At 39.5% G+C, this 18,154-nt stretch overlaps 1 protein-coding gene across 3 annotated transcripts in view; it reads right to left on the bottom strand.

Annotated features, from left to right (window-relative positions):
- Window positions 1–16,120: 16,120 nt before the first annotated feature.
- Window positions 16,121–18,154, bottom strand: part of Uch (Ubiquitin carboxyl-terminal hydrolase) — a 35,413-nt gene continuing 33,379 nt past the window's right edge. For all 3 annotated transcript variants that reach the window (XM_067123751.1, XM_067123750.1, XM_067123749.1), the window contains 2 exons: window positions 17,181–17,239; window positions 16,121–16,621 (listed from right to left, as the gene is read on the bottom strand). In XM_067123751.1, the coding sequence (XP_066979852.1) occupies window positions 16,535–16,621; window positions 17,181–17,239 (146 nt within the window). In that variant the 3' untranslated portion in view covers window positions 16,121–16,534. The remainder of the gene's footprint in view (window positions 16,622–17,180; window positions 17,240–18,154) is intronic.

Raw genomic sequence — 18,154 nt, 5'->3', positions numbered from 1 at the left:
ACCTCCATACACACAAAAGCAACCTCCAAGCACACAAAAACAATGAAAACATCACTTAAGGTGAATAGTGCATTAGCAACCAAGCAATTTAGTACTGCAGAGAACTAACATGTCAGATTAACAGTAGCTGAAGAACAAATGAGGGTTCAGCCATGTAGAGTGGCTGGGAATCACCCCAGCAAATCTGTAACTACCTTGTTAAACTGCCATGACTGAGTCACCAGTGTGTGAAGAATACTCCAATACTGTACTGTATAATAATTAGGTTTGTATGCTTCGCTGGAATGGAATAGAATATAAAATTTAGGCTTTGGCCAAGTGCTGGGACCTTTAGAATAGAATGGAATAAAGAATTTAGGCCAAAGGCCAAGCACTGGAGACTATGGGTCAACACTGAAACAGAAATTGACAGTAAAAAGGTTTGAAAGGTTTTATAGGAGGAACACCTCACAGTTACACTTTTAAAAAATTGTTAGGAGAGGGTAGAAATTAAGAGATAAGAAAGAATATGAATGGAGGTACAGTAAATGGAATGAAAGGGGTTGCAGCTAGGGGCCAAAGGGACGCTGCAAAAAACCTTAAGTAATGCCTACAGTGCACTGCATGAGGTGCACTGACAGCACTACCCCCTCTATGGAAGCTGGGACCTATGAGGTCATTCAGCACTGAAAGGGAAATTGAGAGTAAATGATTTCAAGGATGAAACAGGAGGAAAACCTTGCAGTTGCATTACGAAACAATTGTTAAGAGAAGGTGGAAAGTAAGATGGAAGAAAGAGAATATGAACGGAGGCGCAGTAAAAGGAGTGAAGGGCTGCAGCTAGGGGTCAAAGGAACATTGCAAAGAACCTAGGTAATGCCTACAGTGCAGGTGCCCTGACAGCACTACCCCCGTACAAGATATTTCACTGGAACAACTGCTTACGAGATAAGTGGCTTTCAAGGACCTCTCTAGCCTTCTTTCACTTGTAGAACCTCAGCGAGTTCAATGTTGCCAACTCCTTAAATCCTATCCTCCCTTGAGTCACTAGTTAATGAGTTCAGTGTTTAGCAGACACCCAAAGCTACCAGAGCAACCATTTTCAGTATATCTGGCTATTGCTCAATCCCTTCATTAGTGCCTTGGTCTGCTCCAACTGTCATATCACCCAAAGCCTTACACAGCCGAGAGTCCAAGACCAGTGTCAGCAGTTCCCTTCATTTAGGTTAAGGTCCCTAAAGGTCATTTCAGGTTTAGGGTCCACATCTGCCCTTTCGTCCTTACCAAGGGGGTCGGCCACTAAAGCACCAGGTGGAGAAGGAAGATGCAGACGAGTTCTTCTCACCCCACAGACAATAAATCTTCTCATGAAAGTTTGTCTATAGGAGCACTGCAGCACTTGTAAGGGGATTGGTGCAGTCTTGAGCATTCTAGTCCTTCAAGATTAGCATCACCTCCATTTCCTTGACCCAAGCCACCTGGCTGCCTCAACCAAGCATCTAGAGCAAAAGTGAGGTTAGTAAAAATTGAAAATGAAATTTAGTCCAAGCACTGTCATGGCAATGAATTTTCATAAAATCCAAGTTAAAAACTCACACATATTTCATAAATACTGTAACTTACAATTGAAATAAATAATTTAAATGTTGCTAAAAATCCAAATTTCTTTCAAAAGCCTATAGTGGGGCTCAAGTAAAAAAATCTTCACCAACCATCTCACCAAGACATTTCAGGTGAAGGTCATACTTCTTAGGGTTACTTACCAATTGGGAACAGCACCAGATGTGCTCAACTTACAAACCTAAAACTTATTTATGAGTGACACAGGTATGCACCATCTTCGTAACAGTTTAACTACTGCAACCTTTCTGTTAATATTAAAATTGGTAGGTCTGGGGTCAATATCCTTCATGCAGTTATATCTTTTATTTGGAGAGGAAGCAGGGCATCCACCATTCTTGTTGCTTCCTTAAAATGAGTTCCAAAGCCACAGTTTATTTTCATATAACTATCACATTCACTCCTTAAAGGTCCTCTGTAATCCAGCAAATAGACTGGGTGAAGCCATTCAAGGCTAGAGCATCGCAGAGGACTGCTTAGGCGGTGGTGTGGTTCTGACCATCTCCATTAATTACAAGGAGTTGGTTGATATCAGTTGTCATAGTAGTAGTATTCATCAAGCTATCCAGCATATTAATCAATACCAACTTCAGGATCACTTTCCCTACCTCAGTAAGTTCTGGCTGGTTGACAGGTGCCTGATTCTATAGCAAACTTAGGTGCCAAATGATCAAACTGTTGTATGTCCATGGACAATTTAATCTAGCAGATTTGGGATTAGTGGACAAGGAGTTACACTTCATCTACCAATGGAACAAAATGAAAACTTTTGATAATTAATCATTTGGATACTTACCTAATGTTAAAACTAGCTTACCTCTTTGTGCTGTTAGGTGCAGATGCAGCCAGAGAAAAACATCCTTTCAGCTAAGCAAACTAAAAGCTTTTTAAAAAGGGAACACTTTTTAAACATATTTAACTGCTGCATGGTCCTTCCTGGAAAGTACTCCCACTAGGCAGTGGATCCACAGCAAGGTGTAAGATCCTCGTAGCAAGGCTTGTCAGAGGATCCTTACAGGGAAACAGGACTATCTATACTAGTGACTCCTGTGCCAAAGAGTCAAAAGCTCACAACCAACAGTCCAAAACTAAAGGCAACAACTACCTTCAGATATGAAGGTACAACTCCTGTACATCAATGCGTACCTTCATGCTCCCCAAACTCAATACCAGGATTTCATAACTACTAACAATAAGAGAGAGATGAAGGTTACTCTATTTGGTTCATGAGAAAATCTTCCCCATAGCAACAATAGACTAGGGGCTTGACAATTCTCACACAAATTTTCTGTCTCAAATAATGAGGCAAAGACAGTTACAACTCCATTGAACTGCATTGACAACCTTCTCTAGTGAAAGATTTAAAGGAAATTAAAAGAAGTGCATATGTCACGGACATCATGAGGCTTTACTTTCAAAAACGATTAAAACTCAGGATTAAACTCAAGTGTGCACTGACTTAAGCAACGTAGAAAAAAGGACATAACACTGTTGGACACAGTGTTTGGCCCACTAACATCACAGAATAAATTCCTAACTACTCCTCTCAAAGGTTTAAATCTGTACAGGTCAACCCTTGAGAGCTCTAACTGGACATAAAAAAAGCCTCATCACCATTGCTTTTTAAAACAGTTGAATTAGACACTGTCACAAATCTGGGAAAGGCTTTGGCTTTGACATTTTTTCTCTAAACAATGGAAGAAAAAGAGACAGATGTCCCTTTGAACAGAGCCCACATTACACAGCAGTTTGATGCTTACCAATACACTTTGCCCTAGCAAGAACTCAAAGAAAAAGTTTCTTCAAATGTAAGTTCTTAAGAGAAGCCTTATCCAAAGCCTAAACTGAGGTTTGTTAAATTTTTACGGACTATGTCGAAATTCCATCTTAAACCATGATAGAAAGATTTTAGATTTTCCAGCTCAAAAGACTGGAAAACCTCCAAATCTTAATCATGAGCGTTATTCATGTTAGAGTGAATCGGAACTGAAGACAACAGAGCAATGTCCTCTGATCACTGGGACAGAAAGCAGTTTCATGTACCCAAGATACCTGAAAAATTTAATCATCTTTAGAGTTACAAGTGCTGGATATCCTTCTGGATAAGCAAGAAGATCTACAAACTGACCACAGCTGTTTAGTCTTACAGTGGATGACCTTCTACATGAAATAGCTGGGAAGGCTCCCCACCCTTCCTATAAGGCAGGGGTTTTCAACCTTTTTCTCCCCACGTACCATTTTGGGTATTTTTAATGTCAGTAATGTACCCCCAACACTTTGTATAAAGTAGAAAACAAAACAAAAGCAGAAAAACATTCCATTGTGTATGTCTGCAAGTACTGTACTGAAGGGAAGTAAGTATACAACTCTCCTGACATAACCAACAATATTGTAAACACAAAGAATTCCATAAAAATAAAGAAAATTGTTGATAATTATTTACCTGTGGCTATGCAGTCAGTGGGCGGCCAGGCCCCTAACCCTAACACCCGTGGGGAGAGCGTACCCCTAACTGACCCTTTGGCGACCCCTGGAAATGCTGCGTACCAGATTGAAAACCCTGCTATAAGGCAACGAAGTCTGCTGCTCCTTTCTGGGCTCCTTTAGCACACCCGATGCTGAGGGCTTTGCTGAACACAAAAGTTTAGCAACTGGTACCTTAGACCCCTGCAAGGTTTGAAGAACAACACACAGCAGATGGGAAGCCAAGGTTGCCTCCCCAGAGTACTGCACCCGAGTGAATGAAATAACCTTCTGAAAGTGCTACTCTAACTTGGTTTGAGGTACTTGCTCTCCCGGAGAAGAGGAGGCAACCCAAACTTTTCCACTCCCTCTCTTGCTCCTGCTCCCATCAAGCACCAGACAAGCCTCTTGATGGAAAAAGTAGATGGGAACCTAAAGGTTTGTGGTCTAACTGAATTTGGACCTTCACCCCGATGGCCCCTGCTGCAATACTCGGTTGCAACCGTGAGGAGGACAGGTTGCACCAACCCCTTCCCTCTCTCTCTCACACAAGAGTGCTCTGATTGCAAACACACCAAAGTGAGCACACCAAGTGAGAAAGCAGTGCAAGGCCTAACTCAAAAAGATGGACAAGATGGAGAACCTATCTGTTTCTCGCCTGTGCATGGTAGTGTGTGAACAAGTTGCACATGACCACCCTACTGCAACTCAACGCAGCTGGTGGGGGACTACCACGAATATCAACCCAAACCTGAGCTTGGGGGAATGAGGGGGCAGTGTATTTCACCCCAGCATGAGCACAAGAGTGCAAGGTCAGAAGGAAAAGGAGTAGTCCTTATGTCTATGTGGGTATGCACTAACCCTTCCTGAGGTACATTAACTGGTAAGTGAACTGGCAAATCTGCTTTCTTGCCATGAGTTAAGGGTGACTGGGAAAAGTACATCTGGACTTCTACTGACCGGTCTTGGATTTACTCTTCCTACACTGAGGAAGTGTGTCTGGGAATGAGGAGAAGACTTCAGCAAACTAGAAAACGATAATGAGGAAGAAAGGCAAAAACGCTTCTTTCTTCTCCGACTTGTCACGCTTAAGTCATCATCCGTACTGGAGGAATGGTTGAGGAAGAGAAACCTCAATGCCACCATGCTCAGCTACTGGCATCACCACAGCCAATGGAGGATCACCTGTAGCAAGGAGTGAATCACGAACTCCAGAAGTAGTAGCAGATATTTCAGTAATGGTTGGTCCTTCTTCCTCCCTGCAACCAAGTCCCTGAAGGCAACAGCAACAGATTGCTTAAGCCAAAATTGAAGGAGATAGTAAAAAAAAAGAATTTTCTTTAAGGGGTTCCTCATCCTCAGATGAGGGATGAACAGGTTTAAGTCGTTAGTGTATTTGTAATGTATATTACATTACTAGTGAAGATAGAGCAAAAACACAAAAGAATAAAATCAGAGTTAGGCAATAATCTGGAAGCTTTAGATAAATTACAGCGACGACATGAAAACATGGTCAAAAGCACTGCTGACCATAGTTGCATGATCTCTGCGGTTATGTTTTCATTACTGAAGCATTATTGTATTGAAAACAAGTCAAACTTCCTTCAGAATGATATTGAAATGTAATGTGTGTGTAAAACCTTTTGTGTAAGGCAACTCACGCTTATGTTTCTGTCTGTGCACGCAAATGCAATTAGCAACACGATTTTATAGATATCTGAATTTCTAAAGTATTTTTATATACTAAAACAAGGAAAAGGCCTAACAACATTTATCCCATTTCATTCTCCTTAGAGAGGCCCTTGACATAATGGAGGCAACGGTGGTGGTCAGCGAAGATGATCAAGAGAGACATTATGAAAAATGTTGCTGCACAATGTTTGGCTGTAAGAGGAAGGCATGTTTCTCCAAACAGTAAACTCTGAAATTTGACTTGCATAACCCCCCCAAAAACCCCTGATGAGAAGTCCCATCTACAATGCAGTTTGCCCCACATGATATACACACTTTGAATTGGTTTCGCTGTGTGTCCTGCATTTGCGATTAAGGCCAGGACATGAATACAGGGCCTTTGGTAGGAAAAGGAGTGTGAAGAGAATTGTGTAAGACTGGTGAAGACAACAAACAATGACACAATGGACTCAGCGGACAGTAATATTTAGAATGTATTCACTGCTGTGAATTAATATTCCACAGCTGTTCCTTTCTAATGGGTGGTGTGAATGAACATTCCACAATTGTTCCTTTCCAGAGTGGTTAATGGGCAATTGACACAGGGATGAGAGCCTGATAAACTCAGTATAGGCTTGCCTCACATAGAAAAAATGCAGGATCTGACTATGCAGTTACAGAAAGTTAAGTCTTGCATTGATTATGCAAAAGGGGATATTAAGTAGTTGGACAAAACCTTATATTTCCATTACATGTAAGACTTGGAAAGAGTTTACAGCTACTATGACACAGGTGTATGAAACAGAATCTCATTTAGATGAGGTTTACTTTATTGCAGTATTTAGAATATAATGGATAGGAAGGGTTTCTCTGGCTGAACAGCAAGGGATGAGCCAAGTTTAGGAGGCAAGAGAAATGGCAGCCAGTGGCAAGAAAGAGCCAATAGGATTCCTGTTGTTTTCCTCCTTTTAAATATTCTCCCACCGAATAGAATAGAACATAAAATTTAGGCTAAAAGGTTACAAAGGTGTAACAGGATGAAAACCTCGCAGTTGCACTATGAAACAACTATTAGAAGAGGGTGGAATGTAAGATGGAAGAAAGAATATGAATGAAGGTACAGTAAAAGTAATGAAAGGGGTTGCAGCTAGGGGCCGAAGGGACGCTGCAAAGAACCTAAAGTAATGCCTACAATGCACCATGTATAAGGTGCACTGACAGCACTACCCCCTTTGGGGGGGGCGGTCTCCCACTGAGAAGCACCCTGAGAAGACACAGCAAGAGCAGCCTCTCTTGATGGAAGCTGAATACAAAGATTCAACAGCCATTCCAGCTCATGCTGAAGGATGCTTCATGTATGGAGGGCAATAATTGCATCCCTTTACGAACAAATATCACTAAGGATGTTAAGAATCTGGATTAGAGCCCCAAGCTCATGGTACAAGCACTTACTGCCTTTTAGAACAGAAAATAGAATTTAGGCCAAAAGCCAAGTGCTGGGACAAGAGTCATTCAGTGCTGAAATGGAAATTGAGAGTAAAAAGGTTTGAAAGGTGTAAAAAAAGGTTTGAAAGGTGTAAAAAAGTTTTGAAAGTTTTAACAGGAGGAAAATCTCAAAATTGCACTTTGAATCAATTGTTAGGAGAGGGTGGAAAGGAAGATGGAAGGAAGAGAATATGAACGGAGGTACAGTAAGGAATGAAAGGGGTTGCAGCTAGGGGCCAGAGGGACGCTGCAAAGAACCTTAAGTAATGCCTACAGTGCACTGCATGAGGTGCACTGACAGCATTACCCCCCATTCAGGGTTACTGCCTTTCAGTACGACACCAAGACCGGCAATCGAGAATTAAAGTCTTGCTGAGGAGCATGATGAGTGTTTCATCTTTGTTAAAAACAAACAGGCCTTAGCAGGGACCACTGGCCTAAGTGAGCTAGAAACTGGCAATCTTTTAGTGTATTAGTCAATGAATCCTCTGTGGATTCTGCAATTTAAAGAAGTGCAATTTAGAAATTATCCCCTCTCCTGAACATATGGAGGTGCCAAGAATCTTGTTTCTAAAGGCAAAGATAAATTAACAATCAAATTTTTAAAATAATTTGCACCTTACCTAGGTATACAAGCCAGAAAATTTTATGTAGAGTATTCTTCAGCTTCGGTGCAAGCTGGAATGTCACTGAATCTTGGTAATAAAGTATAGTTACCAGTAACTTGTGGAAGGGGGTCAAGTGGAGGGGGAGGGGGGGTTAAGACTCCATGCTCCAGGCATAACAAAGCTCTTTTCCTTCACCTGCAGGGACTAAAGTGGTGAGCTTGAGGCAAGATGATAAATGGCTCTGGTTGATATACCTTCAAAAAATACAAATTGCTGTTTCTACAAGAATACAAACTAATACCTTTAACGTACAATAATTATTCCTTAGGTGGAAGGTCATCTCATACCCAACCAGCAAGTTTTAATCACCCTTGATATCATGTTGGTGAATGATAGTGAGCAGGGAATAGAAGATTCCTGCAACCATTTTGTCTGGCTTAGGGAATCTAGTGATAAGGCCCCGAGCCCAAACGACAGATGACAAATCCTCCTTATATAAGAAAATTCCAAGAACCAAGGTTGCCTCCTACATGGGTATCAGTTGAAAGGCAACTAAAATCTGGCCAATAAAAAATAACTAATTCAGATTATAACTCAGTGATTCAACCCCAGCTTTATGCTTAGGCGAGATGCATTTCTAAGAGGGGCTTGGGTGACTAAGTAACTTGCTGAGCGGTCACCACAGGTCCCAAGGAGAAGGTATCCAGGGTCTTGTGGACAACATTCCTTAGATTCAATGAGGTAAATGTGGTTGAACATCTCCAGACCCCTGCCTTCATTACAAAAATTTGCTGCAAAATGCAAGGGATTATCCCTCATTCACTTACGTGAGCTCTTGCCTGAACTGCATGACTGTCCACTTCATCAGATAAAATAAGCTAAAAAATAAGCTCATTTAATTACAACGCAAATCCAGCATTACAGGGTGTTTCTTAACATTAGCTTCTTGTGCTTACCAGTACTGTGCTAAAAACAGCTGCTGACAGACTGGCTGCAAGGCCCACACTGGACATAAAAGCATCTCGTCTAGGTAATCACCTACAAAGTCCTGAAGACAGGAGACCAAAAATCCCAGTACCTCTTTAGTCATGAACTGCTGTTTTCTGGGCTATTATCACAAATTCAGGAACAAATGAGAATAAGAGATTCCCAATCCTATAACTGCCAGATGAGATAAAGAGTGCCAGACAAGATAAATGCCATCTAACTTGCCAACACATTTCATTGAGGCTAAGACTAGCTTCAAGTCAAGTCTTAAGCATGAGATCTCAGTCTAAGGCCTCCCTTAAGGGCTTTGTACAGTGCTTGATTTGGGTTGCAGAGGACAGATGGCTTGAAGCTCCCCATGAACCTGGATAACTACACCAAAGAAAGATTGATCCAAACCCTTTCGTCTGACAACCGAGCTTAATGAAGAGCGATCACCTCAACAAAAGAGAAAAAGAAATCTGTGATCTGCTGAACAGACACTCCAGAAGAGGGATCCTTCTATAACACAAAGCACTGAAAATAGCCCACATTCCCAAGTACACATTAGATGAGGATGATCTGAGGTATCCAAAGACCTGTGCAGTCCTGCAAAAATATAACTCATTCTCTCTTATGTGCCCTGTATGTACCTAGCTGACAGCTCTACAGTGTGGCAAACCTCCCACTCATACATCTACCTTATGAACTGAAAGAGGTTACAGGAGATAACCTTCCTCGTTTGCTAATGTATACTGCTATTGGTCATGATGTTGCTCATCAACACAACAGGAGTGACCCATCACAGTTTGGAATACTTACAAGACTAACATCACCTCTTATCTCAAAATGATGTGCAGATGAGGTCCACTGTCTGTCCATGTACCTAAAACATGTTGATCAGTTGCAGCCCCACTTCCCCTTCAGTGCATCTGAGAAAAATACCTCAAGAGACAGCAAGATTAAGAAGCTCCTGCAAGGAAATTCCTATAGTCCTACCACCAAGCTAGATCCTCATTGACTTTTCTACCCAAAGCAAGAAGGGAGAGAAGATTGCTTGAGGATGATCAATGTCACTTCAGTTACCACTGAAATAAAGGTGGAATTGCCTGTGGCAGATGAATTTCTCCATAGAAGACGTGACCAAGGATTATCTTCCAATGCTAGGCTGCCTGTTCCTATGTGACAAGAACTTTGCTGAAACTTTCCTGCTTGCAGATATGAGGGTCCAAAGACTCATTGCTGCCATTTCTATAAGCATGTCCTGGTACTTTGCCTGCTGCCTAGATATGAGATCAGACTTCTCCCATTTTATCAAGACCCCCATATAATGGCAAAATGAGAGTAGGCAGTCTTTGTTTTGGAGGAACTATGGCTTGAAAGATGACAGAACTAGCCAACTCAGATAATGCATCAAGCGCGTGCCATACAAATGGGCCCAATCAAGCAAGAAGGTGAATGACTGCATAAACACTTAAGGGGTTGTTGCCAGTAAGCACAGAGCTTTGAATTAATATACTGTCCCCTTGAAGACAAAGCTGAGGTACTTTTGGGAGATATGACAGACCAACACTTGAATGCAAGTGTCCTTCAGATCAAGAGCGCATGAAGCCACCTCTTTTGATAAATCCATCATAGACCACATTGCTACCATCTTGAACCTAGTCTGAAGGACAAATTTGATCAATTGAGGAAACAATGACCAATCTCCAACCACCTGTCACCTCCTCCATTATCACCTTCACCTCTACTGACAGGCCCAAAGCTTTTGGAGAACCCAGAGGGTAAGACAGTACAGGAACACAAGATTGGGAGGGAACTGGTCCTTGAGGAGTATCCTGTAACTGTCCCAAAAGACAGAGGCTACCCAAAGCTCCAACCTATCTCTGATGCATTGCCCAATAGCATGACAGCCATTCTTTTTCCTTGTGGCAGGTGAACTGTGAACTGGAGGACTGCCGACTTCAACATTCCCATCCCTTTCCAGCCAGTACTAGGAAGGCTCCTGGCCCTTCTTAGATGTAGTAGTCTAGGTTCCTAGTCTGTTTCCCAAACCCAGATACAGAGGGTAGAGTGACTCAAAGGTTTGACTGTTGTCACTTCGGTTGCAAAAGGGTTGGAAGGCCTCCCAGTGGATCATAGTCCTGACTGTATCTACATATTTCTTCATTACCACCTCTACTTTACCCTTTGCAAAGAAATGCTGTATATACTCACTATTATGCAACTTTTGAAGACCTAATTTTGAAACTAATTTTAAGGGGGTTTCGTCATGCACACATATAAAATATGTAATATTCACTACACTGTACAGTACCCTATATTGTATGTACGCTTATTACTATTGTATTATAAAGCACAAAAATCGTGATCAATGTTTTGGTTTGGAAATTGGCCGAGGGCAATTGCAAAATAAGTTTATTTCGCCATATTTAACTCAATTCAGAGCAATTTTCTTACTTCCAGTTAGCATAAATGGATCTCTAGATACTCTATTTGTATGGGACAAGGTTTTTTTTTCTTATAAGAAGTGTTTTTAAGTCAAAATATATGACAAATATGTTGTTGTGAACTAAATTGTTACTTTTCCATTAATAGATGGTATTGGGGGCTCATATGATATATGAGCTTTATTTATTTCCTCTTTTATTGGCGTGCAAACAGTAAAATATGTTCTTTCATGCCCAGAGTAACTTTAATTTCATTTAAAAGTTAACTTAATAATTTGGGAGCACGATTAGGGTCACATTTAGTGTTTAAACTTTAGAAATAAGCATTTATTAGCATTTTTTGAGACCGTGCCAAACTTACACGAAAATTCTCCCTGCGCGAGGGGTTCTGGAACATAACCTTGCATAAGTTCAGGGTATGACTGTACTTAGTTTTAGTTAACTATAGTAATTATTATTTTTGGACAGTATCTAAATGTGAAAGTAGTAGCACTAGTGTTGATTACCACTATTTATATAATTCTATATTTAGTTTTTGGAAAGTTTAAGACAAAACTAATGAATGTCTATGCTAAAAGTTATGTTCCCTAATTTCAGTTGAGCTTTATCAAGGCCTGTGGTGCTTGTGACACTTTCAGTTTCCGGTGTTGATTAGCAATCGCTAATTTTGTTTGAAGTTTATATGACTTTACCATAAATTAGTAATGGTGAGTGTCAGTTTTCAAACTGAGGATAGGAAGTTTGGTGATCAAATTTATTTATGATCATCTTGACTGGAGTTGGAGGAACCACCTACTGTAGTACTCGTGTAATGCACGATCCTTGTATTGTGCAACCCCCAAATTTTCACCCTTAAAAAAAATTATTTTATCATGTATCATGTTTTTTATTTTGACTAATACAACTCTTAGTTATTATATCTTTATGTTTTAGAATGTATTTGCAACACTAGTGCATTTACACTTCGTAGACGGTACAGGTCAAACTAGATCAATTTAAACTATCTACTGTACAGGTAAAGACGTACAGAGAATTAATAAGTTGTAAAAATGTGTGAGCGCTAACTATGAGAGAGAGAGAGAGAGAGAGAGAGAGAGAGAGAGAGAGAGAGAGAGAGAGAGAGAGAGAGAGAGAGAGAGAGAGAGAGAGTTATTCTTACGTTAGATATCAAAAGATGGAAATTCAGTATTAAACTAACTTTTAAATAAAATTAAAGTTACTGTATTTTCATTTAAAAGTTAGCTTAATACATTACCCTTAAAAAAAGACAAATGGTTAACATAAGAATATAGGAGTGTGTGACTCTCTCCCTCAATTCCATCGATCTATTTTTAAAAGTCTTCTCAACCTCGTTTTGAAAACTTTTTATTCTTTCTCTTTGCTCTGAAATGCTCTGTCTCTATGTTTCAAAACAGCACATTTACAGTTTGTAAATGGTACAGGTAAAATTAGATCAATTTAAAATTATCTACTGTACAGTTAAAGACATACAGAGAAACAGTAATACGTAGGTTTGCTAACTAATAGAGAGAGAATTTCAAGAAACATTTGACCACTGATTAGCAACACTCCCATTCTTGTCATGTTAAACAACATGTCTGACAGCTTTTGCCTTGACCTTCTTCCAAGACAGGAAAGTATTTGTTTAAAATACAAATTTTGTAATTACAGTTGTATTATTATTATTGTTATTTAATTTTATTAATCTTATTATTTGAAAGTTAGTACTTATTATTAGGTAAAAAGTTTATCATACAAATAAGCATACCTGCATACTGTACATGTACCATAAAAATTCCCTCATATCACTAAAAGAGAGAGAGAGAGAGAGAGAGCAAGAGAGAGAGAGAGAAATTGTTACTTTTAATAACATTTAATGTTATTTAATTTACATATAAAAGCTTGAAAATTTATAAATCACATAAAAAATTAAACTCTTTTGCAGGGTTTCTCAGTGTTCGCGTGTCTATGAAAAACTTGTGTATGACCATTAGTTAAGTTCCAATAAAAATTCGCGTCTGCGAATTCGTGCAACTCGAATCGAGCAAGTTCGGGGTATTACTGTAATCTCTTGTATTTAAAAAACTGGACCTAAATCTCCATTAGCATCAGGATAAATGAAAAAAAAAAACAGTAAGGAAAGAATATTATACAATCGTTCAACCATTGAGGGGACTGCAGAACAGTGATGTTCCCCTTCATGGGGAGAGAGAGAGAGAGAGAGAGAGAGAGAGAGAGAGAGAGAGAGAGAGAGAGAGAGAGAGAGAGAGAGAGAGAGAGAGAGAGAGAAGGGGGGGGAGGGATATTAGTACTGCTGCTCAACTTATACATTGAGCTACTTTGCACAAAACACTATACAGTACATTATTTGTGCGATGCAGTTCATATTTAACATGATTCATAGTTTGTGCATCATTACAATGGTCAAGTGAAATTTGCTGCTATATTTATGAGTGTAATAAAACTAAAAGGTTATATTTACCTTAAAATGCAGTGCACATCGTACATGTGGATTCTATAAGGTCTCAATGTTTACACAGTAGGCTCGGAATATGAAAAGGTAGCCTAAGGTTTTGGGGTAATTAACATATTCCAACTTATGCACTTTGGAGTTCGTCTGCAGCCCACTTGGGTCTTTTGAAGAGAAAAGGGAATTACTACATGCAGTAACTAAAGCACAGTAATTCACACTACTACAAGCTGCCTCTACTGCTTGCCTCATCCAGACCTAGAAGCCAGTGACCCAATCTAATCATCAAAGCATCCACCTCAACTATAGAATTCCACTTTCTATCTAGGTACCCTTCATACAGATAATCATAACAACCAAACCCTTGAGAACTTTGCCTGCCTTTCATTGTTGTGCCTGGTAACAATTTAGGGTAAAGGTTTACAAGCACAAACTATTGCCTCCTCTTTTGCTTTATATGTAGTTTGGCGTTCAATGCGATTCTTCAAACTGGAAAATGGAGATGCCACCACCTTCAAAGGACTTACAGGTGTCACTCAACCACTTAAGATTTCTTGTTTTTTTTTACAAGGCCCACTTGTCAGTGGATCAATGTACTACCAAACAGGGAGGGAATATACATCATCCACTCATTACTTTCGCTGATCATCACTGGTAGTCATGTGAGATGTAGCTATCCAGGGTACCTGCCTTTCCCCTGCTGCTGTTGAAATAACTCCCTCTTGCTACCTACTTACTCTAGTACAATCCACTTTTAAAATTACTACCTGCTACTGGAGAGGAATTTAGAATATGAAGACAGAAAAATTACCTCTTGGGAATCTTCTGCAAAATTTTAAGTCTAAGAACTTGCCATAAGAATTGTTCTTATGATGAGGAAACAGAAATAAAGCAGAGTAGGTGGACAACCATGCTGCAGAGAAAAAGGACATTAAGTGAAGAACTATACAACTAGGGGTGACGGGATGCTCATTTTAGCTGTAGTATTGTCAACAATTTGTTAAACAAGCAACATTAGTGCTTTGTTATTTCATTATACATACTTAAACCATGTTAGTTACTTCATACTACATGGAGGAACCTTGATATTTACAACACCTAACAATTCAGTCCCATCCACTAACTTGCCATTTTACAACCAACCCAAAGATAACTAACTCAGCAAAATGGAAAAGCCCGCAGTGTATCATTAGCAACTGGAGACTCCTATGAAGCTACACAAATCCTTAATTTTCAAAAATCCACAAAAATATAGAACTTTTTTACATCAGCTTTTCCCTTTATGGGAATACACATGTGAAATGCACTCAGCTCTATTCCACAAATTCATTCTAAATACTCTTGACAAAAAAAGTCTGTAAGTTGGACCCTTATCTCTGACCACATGGCTTTAAAGTAGTGTTAATGTTGGAACACCACTCACTACACACAGCTTACAATGTATACAAGCTGAAAAAGACAAAATTATCCACATCCCAATACCAAACATTTCCCAGTATGTTCAAGTTAAGGGTATGTATTACATTTTATGTGTACCAAAGGTAAGTAGAAAGATTGTGGAATTTTTTAAAGTTCTTTTTACATCAGGCTTTCACTTTATAGGGTTAAGTGGATAGGCCTCTACTTTATTTCTGTGAACTTTCTGACCCATCCCCTTTACCCATAACTTCCTCAGCCTTCCTGCTGCTTCAAGCTATTCCTTCTATTTATAGTACTTGTCTAAAAAACTTTCTCTACCTTTACTGTACAACCAAAACATCCATGTTTTTAGAGGTGTAATTTCCACTCTGGACCTCTCTTAAATGTTAGCAAGATATTCCAAAATCACTCCAACCATCATTCTTGGTAGTTTTAGTTTTCTGAAAATAAAACTTTTATGCCAGTTGTCTTACCGTCTGCACTTTTTTCTGTCCTCCCTCAGTTCTTAAAAACTACTGAGGCTAGAGGCTGCAAATTGGTATGCTGATCATCCAGCCTCCGATCATCAATCATACCAAATTGCAGCCCTCTAGCCTCAGTGTTTTTTTTAAATTTTATTTAAGGTTAAAGTTAGCCATAATCGTGCTTCTGGCAACACAACACAGGCCACCATGGCCAGATGAGAGTTTCATGGGCCGTGGCTCATACAGCATTATACCGAGACCACCTAAGGACAAATCTATTTTCGGTGGCCTTGATTATGCACTGTACAGAAAACTTGATTGCGTTTAGTAAAAAATGTATAGTTACTCCCCAGTGATTTGGATTAGACTACTTACAGTCATGACCACATGCATAAATACTTTTACCAGCAACTACAGAAGTTAAACCAACCATAAACTCTTACCTACCATTTTGGCCCTAACTGAAAGTCTTTCAAATAATCTGAGCAAAATCTTTCATTCAAGTTAAGGTGTAAAAAACAAGTATGAGACATCAATGTTGAATCTTTTAATCAAATTCTTCAGCTGCTCTAGTTGAACAAAAGAGAACAGGACAGCACTGTGTGTGTGTGATTTCGTACATTAACTAGGCTACATTTTAAGCTTCATGATTAATGATAAACAGGATATGTATGGGAAACCAATCTTGATATTCCTGCTTTAAAGACACTAAACTAATGGTCAAATTCAGTTCTTATCACAGTAATATAATTAAGTTATCTGACTAGCATTTCTGCTCTTTCATCTTCCACCCTTTGAAAACAGTAGCCTCAACTTACATAAAACTCAAAATTTGTAGCAAACCTAACAAAAATAAAAATATCCCATTGCTTATAAATTACTGAAGTTATCACACAAGAATTGATGAGGCGCAACACAAGACCACCATTACAGTGCATCTTACTGAGCCCCAGTGAGAGCCACAACTGCAAAGCGAGACTCCTCGGGGTCTCGGCTGATGAATTCCTGGCATATTTTGGCAGAATCCTGGAAAGTGATATTTCAAATCAATCTTTATTCAAAGGATGAACACCCTATATTGTAATTAATAATGACCAATGATATTTATACTAGTTTTGCATATTTGCTACAACCACCTAATTAAATAATATTCACTGCTTGAGCTTATAACCAAATTATATTACACCCATCATTAATGATTCATCAATAGCTTTCAATGACCTAAACCTGCTCTCTTTAACCACATGAAAATAAAAACTTTATGGTTTTGCAATACACAGGGAGGTACTGCTGAAGACCAAAAGTAATTCTTCCTACATATGCTATCTATACAATCTGTACAAGTGTTCTTAAAACAAATGGCCCTTTGTGGCAATATAATCCTTTTTGGCCTCTGATCTTTAAAAAGGACACCCCTCACCAAAATCTACATTATCTACATTAGAAAAGTATACAGTACCTCAAGAGTTATGGCTCAATCTACATAATCTACATTAGAAGAGTATACAGTGGATGAGATACAGAGGGCAATTACTAGAGCCCTAGATGATTAACTAGGGCATACAGAGTTAAATGAATTACTTACAGCCAAAAGTGAATCTGAAGTAGTAGCGCCATGATTCACTGCAAACTTCTTACGACCATCTGAAAAACAAAATGGAACATTATGAATAGTACTCATTCAATCTTTCCTGTAATGGCAATAGTGTACAATGGACTTTAGAACTAAAACTGATGACTTTTGAAAAACAAACTGTTGACTTTAAAAAACCTAAAACAATTTTCCCGCATGTTGTACTCAATATCATCTCTGTACCCCTCACAGAAACCTCATGTATAGTGGGCCTACAAAAAATTTAATTTTTGAGTGTCATTTGTCAAAAGTACCCATTCAAAACTATAAATCTTTCAAGTTTTGTTTTTTCTAGGATACAAATCTATGCTTTCATAAAAGGAGATCCTTGAGCAAGGTGCACTCTGTTAAGGACCACCAAAAACAAAATCCCATCGTACAAGAATCTGCCTATACGCCTGATACTACATGGGTTAAAATACCCTTATGAAAGGTTAAGTTTGTATCCTAGGAAAAACAAACTACTTAAAAAATTTGTAATTTGTTCCCACTGGAATACAAACCTACACTTTCATAAATGGATCCCAACTCTTAGGTGGGATAGTGACCTGTCCCTGCTACACCCAGGTGGGAGTGCTCCAGGTTCAAGGTAACCTGCACAGAATACTGCCCTCGAGTTGCTGCAGTTACAAACTTGAACTATAAGGTGTATAGACAGACCTGTCCTATACTCACCACCTCCTGGGGCTCCACAACACCACCTGTTGGAAGGTGTCCAGGACTTGTATGCTATGTCCCTCAGGTACAAGGTGGACTGCTGCTTCCACATGCCCCCCTTCAGTACCTGCAGAAGGGAGTGGTTTTTCCTATATGCCACCAAAGGACCTATCCCCCTCAAATAATGGGCCATATCCCTTGAAGGGGTCTCTCCTCTGTCCTGCTCAAGTTGTAGCCCATTGTGACAACCTCCCTAAGCCAGAAGATGG

The sequence above is a fragment of the Macrobrachium rosenbergii genome, chromosome 21, assembly GCF_040412425.1.
Source record: "Macrobrachium rosenbergii isolate ZJJX-2024 chromosome 21, ASM4041242v1, whole genome shotgun sequence".
NCBI classification, from domain to species: Eukaryota; Metazoa; Arthropoda; class Malacostraca; order Decapoda; family Palaemonidae; genus Macrobrachium; species Macrobrachium rosenbergii.
This window is presented reverse-complemented; position numbering and strand designations above follow the sequence as displayed.